General features: G+C 40.5%; 1 protein-coding gene across 2 annotated transcripts; it reads right to left on the bottom strand.

The window, feature by feature from the left end:
• Positions 1-7,815: 7,815 nt before the first annotated feature.
• On the bottom strand, positions 7,816-20,694 carry fdxr (ferredoxin reductase). Of its 2 annotated transcripts, none has more exons than XM_026315606.2 (15): positions 20,496-20,694; positions 19,530-19,883; positions 19,288-19,412; positions 17,902-19,196; positions 17,474-17,577; positions 16,434-16,529; positions 15,589-15,711; positions 15,379-15,492; positions 15,109-15,210; positions 14,252-14,359; positions 13,544-13,628; positions 9,657-9,856; positions 9,386-9,557; positions 9,107-9,280; positions 7,816-8,496 (listed from the first exon to the last, which is right to left on the bottom strand). In XM_026315606.2, exons 4-15 carry the CDS (start codon positions 17,981-17,983, stop codon positions 8,366-8,368), a joined length of 1,491 nt encoding a protein of 496 aa, XP_026171391.1. In that variant the 5' UTR covers positions 17,984-19,196; positions 19,288-19,412; positions 19,530-19,883; positions 20,496-20,694; the 3' UTR covers positions 7,816-8,365. The 2 variants fall into 2 exon arrangements, with proteins under 2 accessions (XP_026171391.1, XP_026171392.1); XM_026315607.2 differs by having other exon boundaries at positions 18,800-19,196; positions 20,496-20,688.
• Positions 20,695-22,445: the final 1,751 nt, after the last annotated feature.

The raw sequence follows: 22,445 nt of genomic DNA, 5'->3' as shown, positions 1-22,445 counted from the left end.
TCACATCAGACACCAACCTGACAGTGAGCAATGACGTGGTGGGTGGCACCAACATCACATCAGAAACCAACCTGACGGTGAGCAATGATGTGGTGGGTGGCACCAACATCACAGCAGAAGCCAACCTGACGGTGAGCAATGATGTGGTGGGTAACTTCACAACAGAAGCCAACCAGACTGTCAGCAGTGACCAAGTGGGTGGAAGGAACTTCACATCTGACACCAACCTGACAGTGAGCAATGACCAAGTGGGTGGCACCAACATCACAACAGAAGCCAACCAGACAGTGAGCAATGACCAAGTGGGTGGCACCAACATCACAACAGAAGCCAACCAGACAGTGAGCAATGACCAAGTGGGTGGCACCAACATCACAACAGAAGCCAACCAGACTGTCAGCAGTGACCAAGTGGGTGGCATCAACATCACATCAGACACCAACCTGACGAGCAGCAATGATGTGGTGGGTGGAACGAACTTCACGTCAGACACCAACCTGACGAGCAGCAATGATGTGGTGGGTGGAACGAACTTCACGTCAGACACCAACCTGACGAGCAGCAATGATGTGGTGGGTGGAACGAACTTCACGTCAGACACCAACCTGACAACCAGCAATGATGCGGTGGGTGGCACGAACATCACATCAGACACCAACCTGACGAGCAGCAATGATGTGGTGGGTGGCACCAACCTCACAGCAGAATCCAACCAGACTGTCAGCAGTGACCAAGTGGGTGGAACGAACTTCACATCAGACACCAACCTGACAAGCAGCAATGATGCGGTGGGTGGCACCAACGTCACAACAGATGCCAACCAGACAGTGAGCAATGACCAATGGGTGGCATCAACATCACATCAGACACCAACCTGACGAGCAGCAATGATGTGGTGGGTGGAACGAACTTCACGTCAGACACCAACCTGACAAGCAGCAATGATGCGGTGGGTGGCACCAACCTCACACAGACCACAAGCCAACCAGACAGTGAGCAATGATGCGGTGGGTGGCACCAACGTCACATCAGACACCAACCTGACAAGCAGCAATGATGCGGTGGGTGGCACCAACGTCACAACAGAAGCCAACCAGACAGTGAGCAATGATGCGGTGGGTGGCACCAACGTCACATCAGACGCCAACCTGACAAGCAGCAATGATGCGGTGGGTGGCACCAACATCACATCAGACACCAACCTGACAAGCAGCAATGATGCGGTGGGTGGCGCCAACTTCAACAGAAGCCAACCTGACAACAGCAATGATGCGGTGGGTGGCACCAACGTCACAGCAGAACCAACCGACTGCAGCAGTGACAAGTGGGTGGCAAACTTCACATCAGACACCAACCTGACAAGCAGCAATGATGCGGTGGGTGGCACCAACGTCACACAGAACCAACCGACAAGCAGCAATGATGCGGTGGGTGGCACCAACGTCACATCAGACACCAACCTGACAAGCAGCAATGATGCGGTGGGTGGCACCAACGTCACAACAGAAGCCAACCTGACAAGCAGCAATGATGCGGTGGGTGGCACCAACATCACAGCAGAAGCCAACCAGACTGTCAGCAGTGACCAAGTGGGTGGAACGAACTTCACATCAGACACCAACCTGACAAGCAGCAATGATGCGGTGGGTGGCACCAACGTCACAACAGAAGCCAACCAGACAGTGAGCAATGACCAAGTGGGTGGCACCAACATCACATCAGACACCAACCTGACAAGCAGCAATGATGGTGGGTGGCACAACGTCACACAGACACCAACTGACAAGCAGCAATGATGCGGTGGGTGGCACCAACTCACAACAGAAGCCAACCAGACAGTGAGCATGATGCGGTGGGTGGAACGAACTTCACATCAGACACCAACCTGACAGCAGCAATGATGCGGTGGGTGGCACCAACCTCACAGAAGACAACCAACTGTCAGCAGTGACCAAGTGGGTGGAACGAACTTCACGTCAGACACCAACCTGACAAGCAGCAATGATGTGGTGGGTGGCACCAACCTCACAACAGAAGCCAACCAGACAGCAAGCAATAACCAAGTGGGTGGCACCAATGTCACATCAGACACCAACCTGACAACCAGCAATGACCCAGTCGGTGGCACCAACGTCACACCATCTAGCAGCAAAACTGCCAATACACACTATATGACACCATCTCCAGACAATGCGACACCAGTCTGGAAGTGACCCCACAACCACTGTGGTAACTACAAAAGTGGCACCTGCCATTGGCTTGGGGTTAAAGCAAGTAGACACATTTGGTCTTTGAACATATCACTCTCCTGGACTTAGTCATTGAATCAATCTGAAGAATGGAGTATTTCTGAGGAACTATGCAAGAGATTAATTTGTATCTGCATATCCCTGCTTTAAATAAAAGTTTGAACACATTTATTTCCCTTCCTCTTTTTAAGGTAACTATTTTTGGCATATTACATATAATCTGTATGTGGTTTGTCTGGAATTTGCAACAAGGCTGTCTTCAACCTAATAGACAAAGGTACCTAAATGGGTTTGTTTCTGAGTCTTCATATACTGCAAGCACCAGGCCCTAAGCACAAACACCTACTGTGCAAAAACCAAGCTGTTTTGAACAACTAACAATTTTATTGGGTGGAGTTGGTTATCCTGGCATCTTGAAGCCCAGTTATACACATTAAAGCTTGGAGGAATGGCAAGTATCATGTAGTTTATTATACCATGTTAAGGAGGACAAGTCCTTCAGAGTTGCTGTTGAAGGCTTGCTCATTTGTGGTCTGCTACCAGAGATGGAACTGTTACTGGGTTTCAGACTGAATGGAAGGCAGAGGCACCTATTGAAAATAATAGTTTGTACTTATTTGGAGTGCAAAGACAGCAATATTTTTCTGAACAGAGTTTCCTCCTACTGGACATGTTTTCTATGGCATGTCATTAACTTTTATAACTATTGAATTTGTGTTTTCTAAAGGATACCAAAATGTTTAATGTATGAGGAATATAGTTTATAGTGGGGGACACCTCCAGCAGCAGGTGCTCTTTGTGAAGCAATAGTGTTCAGTACCACATCTTTAGATCCCTAAGCACTGCTCAGCTGATTTCAGTGCTATTGCTTGGAGTTCATTTGCCTACACCAAGTGACAGCCCAGACCTATCGACAGCCAATGCGTTAGTCTGAAGAATCCTGATTCAGGGATATTGGTAGGGCCAGAAGATTTAGCAGAACTGGAAAGAAGTTTAACCCAGGAGAAGAAACTTTGCCCAAATACAAAATTTTGTATTTTTTGAAGTCAATGAATTGAAAGCCTCTTTACATATGTAATTAAATCTTTGAGTTTAATGTGTAATTTATCAAATGGGTGATAATTCCAGGATTGCCTGCAGTGTGGATACAAAGTAGGTAGCTCTTTGTGGGCGTTGAATTTGTAGTTTGGAGGTTGTGCTGTTTCATTTAGGTTATAGATATCCCTCTTCCACTTTGTAAGAGACATTGTGCAATCTGTTTTAGTCAAAATCAGATGTATTTATGATGTTAGTTTAGGGGATAAGAGGTTCAAGATGTCTTTTACAGGAGTGGGCAGATTCTAAATTCCACCCATTTATTTTACATTTTTCCTGAATTATGGATTTAAGCTGTAGGTATTGAAAAAATGTATCCCTAGTAATGCCATACTGAGATATTAATTCATGACATGGAATAAAACTTATCTTGGACTATATGAACCACTTATTTTATCCCCTGATCATGCCTTGTTGAGAAGTTTAGTCTTATTTTTCAGGATGTCAGGATTGTTCCAATGGGTGAGGAGAATCATGTATTGATTTTAGTACTGGGGTATAATTGAACTTTGCTAGGTCCAACAACTTGGTGGAGATGTGGATGTCTAGGTATCTAACATTCCCTGACTGTAGTGGAATAGGTGTGCTCTGGAAATGGAGGTTAAAGATTGACTTAGCCCACTTAACTGAGTATTCAGGGATAAAGGAATATTTGCTTATAAGTGCAATTATTTCTGAAAGAGAAGTAACTAGGGTTTGAATAAAGAAGAAAATATCATCAGCATAAAGGCTTATCTTGTAGTGTATATGTGGCATTGGAATGCCTTAAATTTTTTACATTTGTCAAATTACAGCAGCTTAAAGCTTAATAAAGAGAGAGTCTACCCTGATGAAGAGCAAAGCTTGGAGATATTTGGTCATTTGTTCTAAATGAAGCTCTTAGTGAGCTGTACAAAAGTTTGACCCATTTTATGAATGAATTCCCAAATCCAAATGTATGAAGTACTGCATAAAGAAATTTCCAGTTAACCCTATTGATGAATTTTCATGTAGACACAAGATGCCACCTTTTGTTCCACCCCAGACATCTTATTATGAAATATACAAATTTTTGTAGAAATTTCTAAAAGTGTTATTTATTTCTTCAGGAGCATGCATTATTTTCTGGGTCTTTTATGGAATGAATAGTACTTTTTTCTTTACTTAGCTTAAGTTGGTTAGCTATAAATTGGTTGGATCTGTTACTATGCTCAAACTTTTCTAGGCATAGGCTCTGCAACAGGTATTGAGTTTTATATCTGTCCATCATCTACCACTTATCCTGGTACATCCAGAGTTGCAAGGGGGGTTGAAGCTAGGTAGCATTGCAAGAGAGGCAGGGTCACTCTGGACAGACTGTTAGTCTAGTGCAGACTGACACATAGCAAGCGAACTTTCACATCTACAGTGGAAAAACTGTGAAAAGTTCATCTCTGAAATGGGATATTAAGAATAAACTTCAAGTAGTCTTGTGAAGTACAAGGACCTCATGATTGTATTTGGAGTTTTTGAGCTTGTTTACTTTTCGCCACTGGTGAACTGGATAAGGTTAGGTTGATAAATGTGTGTATCAGCTGCAGTTGTGCTGTCCACAGGCTCTGGTTTGGCAATTGGTGGCACAAATGAAAGGCATGATAATGCATTGCTTAATGAAGTGAGAGGTAAGAACATGATTGACAAGTGTTTTCTGTGCAATTTTCTGGAATTGTGATTTTGTATTACAGATCTGCTTCCTAACATGGCTTCTGTAAAAGAGGCCCTTGGACTTCTCAAGTCAGTAGATTTTATGTTGGATCAACGTGTTAAAGAAGGTGAGCAAGTCTTCTGAAAACCTAAGAAAATGCAAGTTTGTGTAGCTCCTCAGTTTTTAATCTGTTAAAGTGGTCAATTAAATATTTTCCCCTGAGACTGAAAACACAATTTCCACTGAAGACTTCTCATTGTAAAGATGCTGCTGCTGTATTAAGATGACCATAAGTTGCATCCTACAACATAAATGTAGTCGTTTGTTCTGTCATGGTGAAATAAAATCTCCATTGACATCAGGATTAGACTTAGTCTGTAAGGTCAAATCTGCAGGATCTAAAGGGGTTTGTTGTTTTTGAGACCTTCAATATTCTATGTTCAAGTGAACAAATGCTGAAAACTCATCCTGTTTGTTGTAGTGCAACTTGAAACCAATGAAGTTGAAGCTGATGCTTCACAGCACAAGCCAACCAGACAGCCAGTAGCTACCCAGTCTGTGGTGCCAACGTCACAACGGACACCAACCTGACAACCAGCAATGACCCAGGCAGCAGCCCTAACCTCACTACAGAAGCCAACCACACAGCCAGCAATGACCTCACAACAGGCCAACCAGACTGTCAGCAATGATGCAGTGGGTGGCACCAGTCTCCCAGCAGAGACAACAAAATTGCCAACACCCCGCTTATCAAGCTGTCCAATGACACCCTGACACCAGTTTCCAGCTGTGATCCAACAACCACAACAGTAACCACACGAAGTGGCACCTGGCATTGGCTCAACATTAAAGCAAGTGGTCTCCTGTCTTTTGAACCTATTCTGACTCTTCTGGATTTAGGCTTTGATTATCAGTCTGAAGAATTGAGAACTTTTGAGGAACAATGCAAGAGCTGAATTTGTATCTGCATGTACCTGCTTTAAATAAAACTTTGACTGCATCTGTTTCCTTTTAATTTGTACAAGAAAAACATTTTGGCTTATCGATACTTAGTTTATGTGCAGTTTGGCATTTGCAACAAGGCTGTCTTCAACCTAATGTACCTAAATGGGTTGCATTCAGTGCACTTGCCTTCATATACTGTGAGCACTAGGCCCTAAGCAAAAACACCTACTGTACAAAAAGCAAGCTGTTGCAATAATTAAAAGGTCTTGTTGGGGGACATCGGTTATCTTGCTCATCTAACCCTAACCCCCAGAATTGGAGCACTGTATGTCTTCTCAAGCGAAGGGCATTATTTTGCAGTTCCTCTTATTTAAACTGAGGTTGTAGTTTAGCTGGGGGTAATAGCAATCTTTCTTCAGAGTAGTGGGTATGGTTGAAGAGTAATCCGTGGGTGTTTTGGATTTATTAGTGATACCATTTTGGGGTCAGGGGGGTCATTTTTAGGTTTTGTCCAAACTATTTGGGAGTTATAAATTGATTATTGTGGATGATAGAATTGGTCCTGTTCAATTGTACTGCATTCATTTGGGACAGCCTAACCTCACTGACATACATTGGTGTACTGTTTGGCAACAACAGTTAATATAAAAATACAACTAGAGTATTAAATGTTAACAAGCTAACTAATTCCATGAGAAGATGATTAAAACCAGTAGTGCTAGTCAATCTCTAAATACTTTCTTTCCTGCCTACAAGGTCTGTGGCACCTTTCCAAACCCAGTTGTTGGCACTGAATCCCCTGAAAAAAGTCATGCTTAGTGATGCTTAGTGCATTTATTAGATTATTTTTATCTGCACATAAATAGCAGCATGAAAGAACATGCCATCCAATTCTTTGGTAATGTGGTTTTAATAGCTCTTCGACAACCATGGCACAGTGTATGGCACAGAGGATTAAGATATTTAAAGGTGTGGATAAACAATTCTGCAGGTCTTCTTTTTGACAAATTAACATGTCCAGCCTCATGATCTAAATAAAGTACATTTAAAATCAATATCTGTGTGTGTCTGCTTAAGATGCTTTAGGTCATTTAAATGCCTAAAAAGTGATGTGTTTATTGCCCTATCACAATACGTCTAATCAGTGATCAGAGAAAATGTAGTACAACAAAAGCCACTATGCAGGACATCTACAGTGGGTACGGAAAGTATTCAGACCCCTTTAAATTTTTCACTCTTTGTGTCATTGCAGCCATTTGCCAAAATCAAAAAAGTTCATTTTATTTCTCATTAATGTACACTCAGCACCCCATCTTGACAGAAAAAAACAGAAATGTAGAAATTTTTGCAAATTTATTAAAAAAGAAAAACTGAAATATCACATGGTCATAAGTATTCAGACCCTGTGCTCAGTATTGAGTAGAAGCACCCTTTTGAGCTAGTACAGCCATGAGTCTTCTTGGGAATGATGCAACAACTTTTTCACACCTGGATTTGGGGATCCTCTGCCATTCTTCCTTGCAGATCCTCTCCAGTTCTGTCAGGTTGGATGGTTTAAAATTTAAAGGGGTCTGAATACTTTCCGTACCCACTGTAAGCTTAATAGTAGACTGCAGCAGTAAGAAATGTCATTTTATTTTCTTTGAAAGATATTCATAATGGTAAATATCATGGTGATCTTTTAATGTTTTGGGTATGTTTTGTAAATCCGAGGCAGTGATTAAAATTAACACTAAATTTCACGCACTGAGCGTCATGTTGGTGAATACAGAACCTATTTTCATTATTTAGCTTATGCTGTAGACCAGTGTTGTGTTGTAGACCAGTGTTGTGTAAAACTATTGACAATGAGCCACACTGCTACACTGGGTGACGTGCTTGTTCTTCACAAAATGCATGGTGTACATCTTTTTTGAAAACCAAACTACACACACTAATAACAGCCTTTATGTTTTTACAGGCTCTCAACTGCACACTTTCATGACCACTGCCCGTGGTGCTAACACTGCTCCAGGTTCTGGATTCACAGTACACAAAAATCTCTTTTCATTTCTGTGTTGGTAGTATGGAAAATAACAAAAACACTGATAATCACTGGCCCTATCATTTTTCCACTGCAGATTGTTTTTACTCATTAACATTCATACAGTAGCATAAAGTACAAAAAACACCAATTACGAATAGAATCTATTACAGCTCTGTTATATAAGTTTAGTGCAACAGGAAACACCGACGCAGTCTTTCAGTGCTGTTAAACAATGAGAAAGCAAATGTCAGGTTGCAGTACTTATTGGCTTTTAAAGTGTACATAATATGAATTAGGTCCATGTTTAGTGCCTCATAATGCACTTTATTTTCTGTGCCTATTGTGGTCCCCATTGGTATTCTATGCTGCAGCAGTTACTGACTTCAGTCATCTTTGAGCGACCTGCAGCATTTCCTCCACAGACAGTAGCTTTTCTCTGGGCTTTCCAACAGCTTCACCTCTTCTCACCTCCACATGGTCAATCTTCTCCCAGTCTGAGAAAGTCACTGGTTTCACTCCTACAAACAACAGAGCAGACGCTGCATTGGGCTGTGACTTAATGGCATTTATTTAGATCAATGGTCACCAAATCAGTAACATGCAACTAAATGAAATGTTATACACACTGACATAGTAGATTTGGAAGAAAGAACCTTTCAGTACAATGACCTAATAGGAAAATTTAGATGAGTGTGATGAAGTGCCATACAACATTTTCTTTTCTGTAGTATGTTTGTAAATAGGAGTGTGTATGTTTGTGTGTGTGTGACAGAGAGTAACGTATTGGTACTTGCTACAATCATGTGTAATGAAAGGTTAATATAGTATTTATGTTTTGTGTCGCTTTGAAGTCATTTTATATCTCACTGCAGTCGGTTTGCACCTATGGCCCTCTGTGCTCTGGGGATTCTCTCTAGAGTTTATACTGAGTAAATAAGTAACTGCTTCCATTCTAATCATTACTAGTACTATTATTGTTGTCCCTACCCTTGCTGTTGTTATTCTCTTAATCACTTTAAGCCTGGCTTGAAAGACTAAAATATGATGTCTGTTAGAGAAATATGTATGCACTTGTAAATTGGTCTTTATCTGTCTCGGATTTGTGTTTACTTGCTTTAGGTGGAGTACCTCTCTTTTCCAGCAGTGCACTGATGACTTGTGAACCAGGCTTGGCAGAAGATACATGTAAGATTCCTGAGTCCATGTCCTCCACCAAAGAACGAGCAGTGTCAAAGCTGTTATTCATAGTGGTTGCTATGACCCCAGTGGGCCCAGTTTTCAGCCAGCCACTACAATATAAACCTATAAAAAATATTTTGTCCATGAATGTTATTCTTATGAAGGTGTTGGCCTGTTTGTTATGTAGTTTGTTAAACACACCCTGGAATACTGTTTACAGTGCAGTACCTGCAGCTTGCTGAACACGCCCCATGGTGTTTGGTATGATGGCTTTATGGGTGTCAAACGGCACTGACCCATTGATGGGGAGGCTTCTGTAGCCAATACTGCTGATGACCAGGCCACAGCTCACATCCTCCACTTCTCCAGTGAGCACTGCGCGGGCTCCCTCACCTGAACCCTGCACACACAGGGAACCCAGCTCTTACCTTGTCCCGTACTGCACACAGCTAACACAAGGGCCCTTTTTGAGTTTTAAAACCCAAATTAGCCAAATTACCTCCAGCCTGTTAATCGCCAGTCGGATAGCAGTTGTTCTGTTGCGGTCAGGGTCAGCTAGGACTTCAATGGGGCTCCGGAAGAATCGAAAGCCCCAGATGCGGGAAGCCTTGTTTCGTCTCGCCTGCTCTTTCTCTCCTGGGATCTCCAGGGCTGTCTTTAACATGAGCTCTGTCAGACGCCTCCTCGGCCTAGGCACATCTGACACAGCAGAGATATTTACACTTCAAATGTGTCTGAGATCAGTTCTTTACATTTAAATTGTTTAATTTCACATTTAAAGTAGCTACAGCCTCTATGCTGTGTGACTGTGTACAGTATTTGTGGCCTCAGTTGAAGTTTTTTTTATACATACAGTGGTGTGAAAAAGTGTTGGCCCCCTTCCTGATTTCTTACTTTTTTTGCTTGTTTGTCACACTTTGTTTCAGATCATCAAACAAATTTAAATATTAGTCAAAGATAACACAAGTAAACACATCATGCAGTTTTTAAATGAAGGTTTTTATTATTAAGAGAAAACAAAATCCAAAACTACATGGCCCTGTGTGAAAAAGTGTTTTCCCCCTAAACCTAATAACTGGTTGGGCCACCCTTAGCACCAACAACTGCAATCAAGCCTTTGCAATAACTTGCAATGAGCCTGTTCCAGCACTGTGGAGGAATTTTGGCCCACTCATCTTTGCAGAATTGGTATAATTCAGCCACATTGGAGGGTTTTCGAGCATGAAAAGGCTTTTTAAGATCATGCCACAGCATCTCAATCGGATTCAGGTCAGGACTTTGACTAGGCTACTCCAAAGTCTTCATTTGGTTTTTCTTCAGCCATTCAGAGGTGGACTTGCTGGTGTGTTTTGGATCATTGTCCTGCTGCAGAACCCAAGTTCGCTTCAGCTTGAGGTCACGAACAGATGGCCGGACATTCTCCTTCAGGATTTTTTGGTAGACAGCAGAATTCATGGTTCCATTTATCACAGCAGGTCTTCCAGGTCCTGAAGCAGCAAAACAGCCCCAGACCACCACACTACCACCACCATATTTTACTGTTGGTATGATGTTCTTTTTCTGAACTGTGGTGTTACTTTTACTCCAGATGCAATGGGACACACACCTTCCAAAAAGTTCAACTTTTGTCTCGTCAGTCCACAGAGCGTTTTCCCAAAAGTCTTGGGGCTTATCAAGATGTTTTCTGGCAAAACTGAGACAAGCCTTTATGTTCTTTTTGCTCAGCAGCGGTTTTTGTCTTGGAACTCTGCCATGAAGACGATTTTGCCCAGTCTCTTTCTTACAGTTCCTCTTTCATGTAAACAGTGTTGTGAAAAAGTGTTGGCCCCCTTCCCGATTTATTACTTTTTTTGCATGTTTGTCAGATCATCAAACAAATTTAAATATTAGTCAAAGATAACAAGTAAACACATCATGCAGTTTTTAAATGAAGGTTTTTATTATTTAGGGAAAACAAAATCCAAAACTACATGGCCCTGTGTGAAAAAGTGTTTGCCCCCTAAACCTAATAACTGGTTGAGCCACCCTTAGCACCAACAACTGCAATCAAGCCTTTGCAATAACTTGCAATGAGCCTGTTCCAGCACTGTGGAGGAATTTTGGCCCATTCATCTTTGCAGAATTGGTGTAATTCAGCCACACTGCAGGGTTTTCGAGCATGAACCGTCTTTTTAAGGTCATGCCACAGCATCTCAGTCAGATTCAATGCCACAGCATCTCAATTTGACTAGGCCACTAGTCAATTTGACTAGGACTTTGACTAGGCTACTCCAAAGTCTTCATTTGGTTTTTCTTCAGCCATTCAGAGGTGGACTTGCTGGTGTGTTTTGGATCATTGTCCTGCTGCAGAACCCAAGTTCGCTTCAGCTTGAGGTCACGAACAGATGGCCGGACATTCTCCTTCAGGAATTTTTGGTAGACAGCAGAATTCATGGTTCCATTTATCACAGCAAGTCTTCCAGGTCCTGAAGCAGCAAAACAGCCCCAGACCACCACACTACCACCACCATAATTTATTGTTGGTATGATGTTCTTTTTCTGAAATGCAGTGTTACTTTTACGCCAGCTGTAATGGGACACACACCTTCCAAAAAGTTCAACTTTTGTCTCATCAGTCCACAGAGTATTTTCCCAAAAGTCTTGGGGCTTATCAAGATGTTTTCTGGCAAAACTGAGACGAGCCTTTATGTTCTTTTTGCTCAGCAGCGGTTTTTGTCTTGGAACTCTGCCATGCAGACCATTTTGCCCAGTCTCTTTCTTATGGTGGAATCATGAACAGTGACCTTAACTGAGGCAAGTGAGGCCTGCAGTTCTTTGGATGTTGTTGTGGGGTCTTTTGTGACCTCTTGGATGAGTTGTCGCTGTGCTCTTGGGGTAATTTTGGTCGGCCGGCCACTCCTGGGAAGTTTTTCCACTGTTCCATGTTTTCATCGTTTGTAGATAATGGCTCTCACTGTGGTTCACTGCAGTCCCAAAGCTTTAAAAATGGCTTTATAACCTTTTCCAGACTGATAGATCTTAGTTATTTTCTTTCTCGTTTGTTTTTGAATTTCTTTGGATCTCAGCATGATGTCTCGCTTTTGAGGATCTTTTGGTCTATTTCACTTTGTCAGGCAGGTCCTATTTAAGTGATTTCTTGATAAACCACAGTTATGTTTTAACAGGGGGGGAAACACTTTTTCACACAGGGCCATGTAGTTTTGGATTTTGTTTTCCCTAAATAATAAAAACCTTCATTTAAAAACTGCATGATGTGTTTACTTGTTATCTTTGACTAATATTTAAATTTGTTTGATGATCTGACAAACATGCAAAAACATAAGAAATCGGGAAGGGGGCCAACACTTTTTCACACCACTGTATACATGAAAGTGGAACTGCAAGGAAGAAAGAAATCTAACCTAAATTTTCAATTGTGCTGTGTGGATGTGTGCATTGTACACTGTAGATGTGTCTGTGTATCTGTGCACATACTGAATATCAGTTATTAAAGACACCAGCATCTACACAACTACGTCTGCTAAATATGTCTGAAGTCTCACCACTTGTGGAACTTGCAGTTTTTTGTGACAATGTTAAAACTTACGTGCCTTCTGAATTTCCTGTAACTGCACGCATTTTGAGGTGCTGCTGTAACCACAAGCCAGTTATCACTTCTGTGCTGCTAATATTATCAGCAGAACTAACAATAAAGCAGATACAAACCCACAGTTTCTAAGAGCCTCCTTTATTTACTGCTCATAATGAGAGCAAAGTTCTCTTAATTAGCCTTGAACAGAGGCAAGGTTCGTCTTATCACTGTAAGCTTGAATATGCTTGGCACCATCCATCAGCCCTGTGTCATTTCTCTAGCAAGGACGAGGACAGGCCAAAAGGCCACCAGGATGAGGACAGTGTATAGTGTTGCATAATGCATTTTAAAAAATCTGTTTTAACCTGCAGTATCTTCCACAGACAGAAAACTTTTAGAACTACAGATCATATAAGATTGTGTTGTAAAAACCTTCGATTTATCTCTGCATATATGAGCTATAGGGCTCAACAGGGCATGTTCCGGCTCTTAACCACAACACACTTCTCTTCCTTCCTTGTGACATTCTCAGGTCTCTGCATTAGTCAGAGACTTAAGTACTTTGAGCTCATATTTTCTACACATATCACTGTCTCACATTTCTTTAGTGCCAGTGTGGTACAAAAAACTGACTTAAACTCTATGGCTATAATGTATGACATCAGCTAAAATATTACATTCTTAAATGCTTTGGTGTCAAGTGAAAGACTGAAAAAAGCACATCTAACCTTAACAACCAAGTTCAAGAACAAAGCAGACTGATGAGACAGTGCCAGGAAACAGGACAAATATTACAATAAGATGTTATTTCATACCTTTAACAGCCTGTGCGACACCATCAAAATCAGCCGCCAGCATGTCAGGTTTAGTGCCGGGCAGGTTGACCATTTCTCTAAGCTCCTGTACATGAGGAGAACATGTACATGGATTAAAGACCATATAAATACATTTGTCTATGAGCTTCTGTCACTATAAATGACAGTAGCAGAAATGAAACCTTGAAATAACTCAAAAATACTGTAAAAGTTCTGTTCATACGTCATCTGTTAGGAATGTGGAGGTACAGACATAAAGGATAAAACTGTTTAAGAACTTCATGCACAGCCACAGCATGTTTGATAGGACAGGGTAAAGTGTGACGGATGTTTACAGACAGTTTGGAAAAAACGTACCGTTTGCTCTTTTCACTTCCAAATAACTTTGGCCAACCTGTGTTTCTTGTCCTGACATACTATTACCAATAGTGTGTTTCTAAATCTTAACACGGCCCAAGCTGTAAATAGCCAAATTCAATTGTCGCTCTGAGGGTTAAAGTATAGTGTGATGAATTTGAAATGTGTAACGTCATAGCCGAATTTACTTGCTCTGGCTAATGGTTTGGTTTGATGAAGCTCAGTTAAGGAAACAGTAGGGTTAGAGTGGGGTGTGTAAAAAAAGATGGTTAAACCTGTGAGGTCTCCGTTTTGCAAAGGTCACTATTGACAGCAGTTTTTTCTTCTCACAAACATTCTCCTCAGACACACCTTGATTGTGCAAGCAACCTGCATGGGTCCTCTCCTACCAACAATCAGCACCCTGCGGACCTGGCTTGCTGCCAGAGCCTCTAGGGCTGGCTGGGTGATGTCAGTCGTCTGTAAGAAAAACAGCAGATATTTTCAGTTGCAGTCTCGATAGCATTGGCATTTCCTGTCGAAAACTGCATTTCTAAGGGCTTCGAAATGTATCCATTTAAATAATCTACTTTTTATTTATGTGTATATATTTTCTGGTGCTGTATGTGCAAAACTATGTGACGTTTTCCTTAGATTTACTTATGAAGGTCCTGTAGGTGGATTTCGTCATTGTACAAGCATGGTGATCAAATTCGCAAACCAGTTTGTCTTGATTTTAAACAGTAGGCTGCATAATAAAAATAAAAGCTGTATTAAATGGTCAAGTGTGCAAGGCAGAAAAATCTTTGTGGCTCTTAATTGTTTACATAGGTGAGACCTGACACCTCTCAGTTTTGTAAGATAGTATTTCTCATTTGGAACACTAGAGGTATAATTTTCAACCCAATACAGTACAAATACAGTGCAGTTTTGTAGAGTCCACACTTGTAACATTATGTTCACTTATGTATTCAGAGATGTTATGGCAGATCAGCTATAGAATACGTTTGATAATACTGGTGAGGTCAAGATCAATGCTTGACATACCCATATGGGTTTTTCATCTCACCTTTTAACTGCACCATGTTTTACACCCCCGCACCACTACAACAGCTTTGATGATCATTTTAGCAGCTACAAGTCTATCACCTATTACGTCTTTGTTATATCTTTTACAAGCTTTACACATTTAAGACCATGCTGTGTGGTTGTGAAGACTTTTTTCTCACCTTTAACATGTCAATGGGAGATAGCAGGATTCTTGCTACATCTATGGCCACATTGCCTTGCCCCAAAACAACTGCTGTTTCACAACTTAGGTCTGGAAACAGCTAAACCAGAAGACAACATTCAAAGGGACTTGATGATAGAGGAAGACAATAAGAACCAGACATACCAGATTGATCTGATAAAGTTTCATGTGCTGTGAACTGACTTCATTTTTAGGCATTGAAACATTCCTTTCATTTACAGGAAACTCTACAGTTTGCATGGAATACCTCTTGACAGTTGGGCAGCCCATTGTACCATCCCACAAAGTCTTTGGCAGAGTACACCCCAGCCAAGTCTTCACCTGGTATTCTCATACTCCTGTTTCCCTCTGCCCCGTAACTCTAGCATAGAATATATGATAAAAACAATGCTTGTATGCACTTTTATGTAAAGCTGATTTACAGTGCAGTCACTGTATTGTGTTTTCATGTTCTTACCAGTACGACTGCATGATAAGCTTGTTGCAGCTCTTCAACACTCACATCCTTCCCCACTGTCACATTACCATAGAAATTGCAGTGTGAGTGTTTAGCTGTCTGTGTGAATGTGTTGATGACATTCTGAGGGGATAAAAATGAATGTAAAATTGCAAAGACTTACAGAATGTAAAGTCATTTAACTCCAATAAGGGTGATTTGGCCATTTGGCTACATTCTGTGATTCTCAAGCATATTTATATTTAAGTCTCTCCACTCTTATTTGGAGAGACACTCCTTTTCAAAACGAATTTTAAAATCACACACAAATATGTCACCACACCTCAACCTTTGTTATTAATTCCACTTTGTTTCCATATTTCACCTGGAAACTCTAAGTACATGTTCAGCATGTGTACTTTCCAATTAACATGCTTACAATCCTATTGTAAGAGAGTTTTTTCCATCATCTGTGCCAGGGATTTTTTACATGAGACGGTTTATGCACTAAAACGTTCACTATGCTAAATAAGGAGCTTAGAAAACAGGTTTGCCTGAGTTCTTGACTAAGTTTTCTTTTTGCTCAAACATGTTTGTTAGCGCAGCAACAGCTCTTCAAGGCATCAAACTGGAGGCCTAGATATTGGTCATGAGTAAAAACAACCAGTAGAAACCATTACAAGTCGTGATCAGAGATGGCAAACCAATTGCACCAGTACTAATTATAATACTAACTTAATTCTTGCTTCCTTTGTATTTCAGTATAACTGCACTTGGAAACTTGCTGGGATTAAATCCTATTTCTATACTGTAGATAGAGTCAGGAAATTATGTGCTGTCTAACATATTGCATCACATGTACGGACCTTGACTTCAGGATGATCAGGGGCCACTCCGAACCTGACCAGGCCAAAGGGGACGGGCAGACGCTCATATATGTCCACCTCAACATCCTGACGGGCCTGACAGGAAGAAAAACAATCTAAAATTTTTATTATAGTTGTCACAAATGTGCAATAACCGGAGACAATTCTCAGTTAGAGCTCATTAAGTTAAACTTTGAACATGGCACTTGTTGAAATGTAAAAATAAAGTGCTTTTTATATATGCTTTCATTTATATGTCTTATTTTATTTATATAAGCTCATTTTATGTGTCTGGATTTGATCTGCTTTGTCTGCTGATGTATCTAGTCTTATGTTATATCATGTTATTAATTTACTGGAAATTAATGCTTTTATTTCATTTATGCTTTGAAATTATGCTTCAAAATTCACATCTCAAAAAACAACTTATCAGCATTTGCACAGAAAAGAAGGTACAGTGTTGTCACAAAGAGGTCGGCAACATATTTTCCCGTACTGAGAATGAGCGTTTGTTTAAACAGAAGTACACAAAGTTCAATCTTTTGGGGTGTGGTGGGTATATTTTCTCAGATGGTATATACTCCACTGAAAGAAAAGACTCTTAAGACTTGATTATTTTTTGTAGTGATCCCAGACACTAAAGCTCAGATGCAGTTTGCAGCCAATGTTTTGTGGTCAATTTGCTTTGTATACTTTCGCTGGTGAACAATTATATATGAGATATTCTTAAAGACCAAAAAACGCCAATATTTTTCTTTTTGCCAGGCTGAAAAGTCTTGCCACCGTTTTATGGGGTCTAGATAGGAATGAATTATGAGTCATTTCTGGGATACATCACTGCCTTTAATGTAAGAATGAGGTAATGACAAAGATCACTGGGAGGAACATACCTTGGTTTGTCAGGTGTTTATTCCCTGTCTGGTCATCTAAACCATAAACCTTTAAAAGTTACTATGTTTCTGTGCCCTTTATATCAGTATGAAACATATATATATATATACTGTAATAGAAGATTTAATCCATATAAAAACAGAATATACCTTCATCAGATGCTGTGCAGTGTAGAAGCCTGCAGGACCACTGCCAACAATACACACCTTTGGGCTGCACGAAGAAAAAGATACCTTTCCACTCCTGCTCACACCTGCAGCATCAGCAGAGGATAAAGCAGAGTAAAGCAGCCAGTACAGTAATCATTTATGAGCAGTTCAGTCATAACTATTTATAACCCTACAGTCCCCTACGACCTACTTCAATAGAAAGCCCTCAGAGCATGAAGTATTGTTATTTGGAAGATTTGGTTCATGCCGAACTGCTCCCAGAAGTCCGTTAGTCAAAGGTTGAGTATGTTTTCAAGCAAGTGTGTAGTTTAGCCAAGAAGCAACGTAGAAAACTACAAATCGTCTACATTTTGTAGGTTTGGACGCGCTGAGTGTGAAGTCTTACAAGCAGCGACTTTAACACGCACCATCATGAAGCCGACTCCTCCATCTGCTTCTCCCTGAAGTCCACAGCTTCAACTCGGAGAGCAGCACTTTGTGGAAGCTCATCGTTGTTCCTGGCTGCACACAGGCGTTAGCCTGAAGCCATTCACCACCTAAATCCACTGAGAGGTTTTCAGGCTAACATACTGGAGCTGCCTCTGCTCTGAGCTTTGCACAGTTAATACAGAGAGCAAAAGCCAAGGTGACCAATCTTTATCTTTCCTCAGCAGTTTTCTCTTGCGGTGCGCCCTCGGCTAGCTGGCTAACCGCTACCTACTTTTACACGTTTATTTATCTATTTGATATGATCCTTTTTATTTTACGTCAATATAATCACATAGTTACAGTGCTATTATCGCAACAGACTGTTGTCAAGTTTGCAACTTGTGTTACACTAACAACAGACCGTAGAAAACCGACACCTCAGTGCATAGGTTCCGAGGGGACTTGTGACAGTGACTTGTTGTAGTTACCATCAAACATTTATTAATGAACAAGTGTTTTCTTAGGTTTGTTTATGAATAATCTGTCATGAGATAATCCAGTCTACAAGACAACAATGAACATTGTGCTGTATTTCTAAGTATTTTGTATAATTTCCCTCTAAACTACAAATCAGAGGCATTAAACCTGAATGCTTCATACAGAGAAATGTGAACTGAGGTGGATTTTCCTTCCTCCTGTCTAACGATTAATTTGTTTTAATTAATATTCTTTAAAAAAGCCAAAGGAACAGCAGAGTTTGGAAAAACTTTGATTTAATAGACACATCAAACCAGGAAGACAACGTTTGTTTAAAAGCTGAAAATCTGTTTATGGGAGCAGACAATAAAGACACTGCAAATATCTAATGTTTCAAACGGAAAAAATGATAAAACTCACATTTTACGTCTTTGCTGACTTTCTTCCACAACACTCATCACACCTGTGCACCCACACCAGCCAGGATGTGGTAGCTCAGTCACATTCAAATCATCAATAAAACAAAACATTTGTTTATAAAGGAAGTGAACTGCAGGAGAAGAAGAAATACATCTTTGTTGTACCTATAAAGTATAAGTAAAAAAAACTGCAGAGATGGTTAATCATCTATTATAAATCCTCTGTGATAAAATTTTTGTACCGTCCATAGATTTAAAAAAAAAATCATAATCTTTTATCACTGCATTACAGAATTCCCCCTGAAACCCAAACTTGATGTAATCAGGTAGGAATCTCTCTGTGCAGGGCAGACATGCTGAGACCTGTTAGATCTGGCAGGTCTATAATGCTTTTTAAACTGTGGGAGCACAAAGAAAAGATTCAGTTCAGTACAATGACATTTCCTTTGATTTTGTGTTCTTATGAGAGGAAATCTGTTTAATGCTTACTTGTCTGCATCTGAAAATCACTGCTCCAATGAAGAAGACTAATATAACAGTAAATGCTGTCACACTCAAGCAAATCAACATGAGATCCAATGTCTGGTTCCTGCATTGCTCCTGGGGATTGTTTTCTGTAAGCAAAAGCATCAGAAGAGGAAAGTAAATTGAGTATAGTCAAAAATGTTTGGGTTCTTTGATTTCAGGTGACAGCATGTTCATGTTTCAACTCAAATTAATTATTCTTTCACCTCTGACAATAATAATGATGCCATTGCTGAATTCAGTCTCTTTCATCGCTGTCCGGGAGTGAAAGCGGTTCCACTTGCAGTAATACAGGTCAGTGTCGTCCACCCCCAGCAGAGACAGTTTCAAGGTGAATCTGTCACCCTCTCTGCGAGTTATGTGAATTCGGCCTACAAATTCTGAAGCTGTTGTATTCTTGTTCACTAGTCCATTTTCGATGTTCAGGTGAATGATCTCCTTTCCACCTGTGAAATTCCTGATCAAGTAGAGCCCCATTGGGTCAGAAAATGGTGTGGCGCATGTGATCTCAACAGATGAGTTGACTAGCTTATAAGACATGGATGATGGAATTTGAGAAACTGCAGGGAAAGAGGGATATAATGACAGGAAATTATTACTAATTCAGTTCATATTTTTACTTCGTTATATTTCAGGGCTAAACGGTACTTTTTACCTAACTCCATTCAGATGAAAAGAAGCTCATACAATGCAACACATGTTGTATCAGTAGTTTGTTTCTTCTACTTTTTCGTATGATCCCTCAGATTTATCTTGTGACCCACTGGAGGGGACCTACTCTGTGCACTGGGCCAAACTACCTCCCTACTTGCATATAAAGTAGTTGAAACTTCTCCTTGACCAGCTATAATGGCAAAATGCCATCTCATCAGCCACAGAATGATTTTTCTGCAGAATCTTCTTTGATACTTTAAGTACCCTTTGCTGCTGAATTTACTTTTAATTCAGAAGGCTTTTGAATGATGAGCTTTCACTTGCAATTCATGTTTATATTGCCACTACTTGAAATCAATAGTCTTTGTTTGACGCTGCTTTTTGAGGTGCTGCTAAGACGACAACAGGATGAGGGTACAAACAAACAGGAAAAAGATGACTCAGAGTCATCTTTAAAGACTTCTTAAGTTTTTGGATCTTAAACCCAAAACTGATCCCTTCTCTGTTCTCACACTCACCTTTTGCCCCAGCTGGCATGCAGAGTAATCCCAACACACAGGTCCACCAGTAGGCTTTCATCCTGCAAGCTGGGCTGCAGACTGGCTACCACAGACTAAGCTGCAGCCTGACTGACTGATAGGGCTGACTGTCACCAGAATGGTTTGAAGAAGAATTGATGCGCAGAGAGGAAATGTGAGTCAGGTTACTGTTTATCAGCTGTGTATGGGGGTGTATTTTGTGACACATTCAAAGAAGTGGAAGCACTTTTTAGGACAAAACTTTATTTGAAGAACTGTCTCATTAGCTGTTTCAAGGAAAATGAAACCAAGTTAACCAACACCACGATCTATAAACAAATTACACAAAGCTACTTTGCTGATTGTATCATAGAAGTAGTAGAAACCCAGTACTGTATTTCCAAGAAGTCATAGACTTGCAAATCACATTTACAAAAAACAAAAAAACAATGATTAAAATCAGTACAGCAGGAGCCATGTCTTCCTGATAGGAAATGTTTCAAAAATGCTGGATCTTACATTTGGGATAATACATCCCAGTAGTGTTGTTTATAAAACTTTCCTTGGCTGACAAATGCATGTAGAACTGTTTGCAGTTCACAACACCAAGCTGAATAAACTTTAACATCATCAGGGATCATCTTCTCACTGAATTTATACATCAATGTTCTTACAGGTGTTGGGGAGAGGTACTGCATGTGTGAAAGAATTTATGTAAAATCTTTTATTGCTCCACAGAAAGCTGTGTGCAGTCTGAAAAAACTACCTCAACTCATGTTGAGGTAGTGTCAGTAGGAGCAAAGGCTACAAGAACCAGGGGAAGTGAGCTTTCTAGACCTCTGTAGCCCAGTCTACATGTCATCTTGAGGCTAGAGGCTTACATCATTAATAATATGGAGTTACATTGTGTGTAATGTAGATGCCAGGATTTGACAAAAAAAAAATGAACGTGAAGAAAAAAAAAATACCTGTGGTTCTGCTGCATAGATTTAAAACTAGTGTATAGCACTATTGCAGTATTTTGCTACGTCAGTGGAGCATTCTGTTTAGGAAGCTCCCTTTAGAGGTACAGAGCTTATTGTATCACTGTTGTCACAAGGCAAGTCATGGTTTCATCATGAGGAGACTGAATTAAATGTGTACAATTAGAGAAGTGCCCCTTTAATCAAATGAAATCATCATAAGTACAGTGATTGGCTCAATTTCAAACAACAAACTGTTCATGCGGCTTAAGGTGGAAAAAAGGTAAATTCATTAAATATGACGGTAGAAGACAAGCTACAAAGGCTGCTGTGGTGAAAAACTAACATATAGAAACAAGTGTTTAAATGAATCTTGCACACACATATGCTGAAACAAGGATTTCAGAAAATGTCAGTGTTGAAGTTGCTGAGGAATTTTTCCTTCTGACATAATTCATGTATTTTTTTGAATATTCTGGTTTGAAACATCAACAAATAGAGTATTCCCACAGTGAGGATCACACACACAAATATGGCGGCGATGCTGTCAGCACTGAAGGCCTTGATGGCATTCTTGGAGCACTGTACAGACTGGGGGTCACAACCTACCAAGATAAAAATTAAACATAACTTAACCTGTGGATTAAATGCGATGAAGACTTTTAATTTTTCAGGATGGAGAATGTATACAAACATTTGCTTAAAGAACTTTAAAGCATGGAAAGTCACTCACCATCATCACAGGGTCTAAGTTGAACAGTGACTGGAGATGACTGATCCATGCCACAAGTTGTAATAACGTTGACAGTGTAATTACTCGTTTCAGTGACAGAGATGGTCAGTGACAGATAAGTCAGATTGTTTGATTTTTGCATTGAGTATGGTGGCTCATGATTGCATGATTTGTTGCCTCTTGTGTTACACCACGAAGAGTTTACAATTTCACAGGTACTCTCCAAATCCTGGTAGTTCACAATGCAGTTTAGAG

The sequence above is a fragment of the Mastacembelus armatus genome, chromosome 19 (genome assembly GCF_900324485.2).
Source record: "Mastacembelus armatus chromosome 19, fMasArm1.2, whole genome shotgun sequence".
NCBI lineage: Eukaryota > Metazoa > Chordata > Actinopteri > Synbranchiformes > Mastacembelidae > Mastacembelus > Mastacembelus armatus.
Note: the sequence above shows the minus strand (reverse complement) of the source record. Positions and strands in the feature narration are given on the sequence as shown.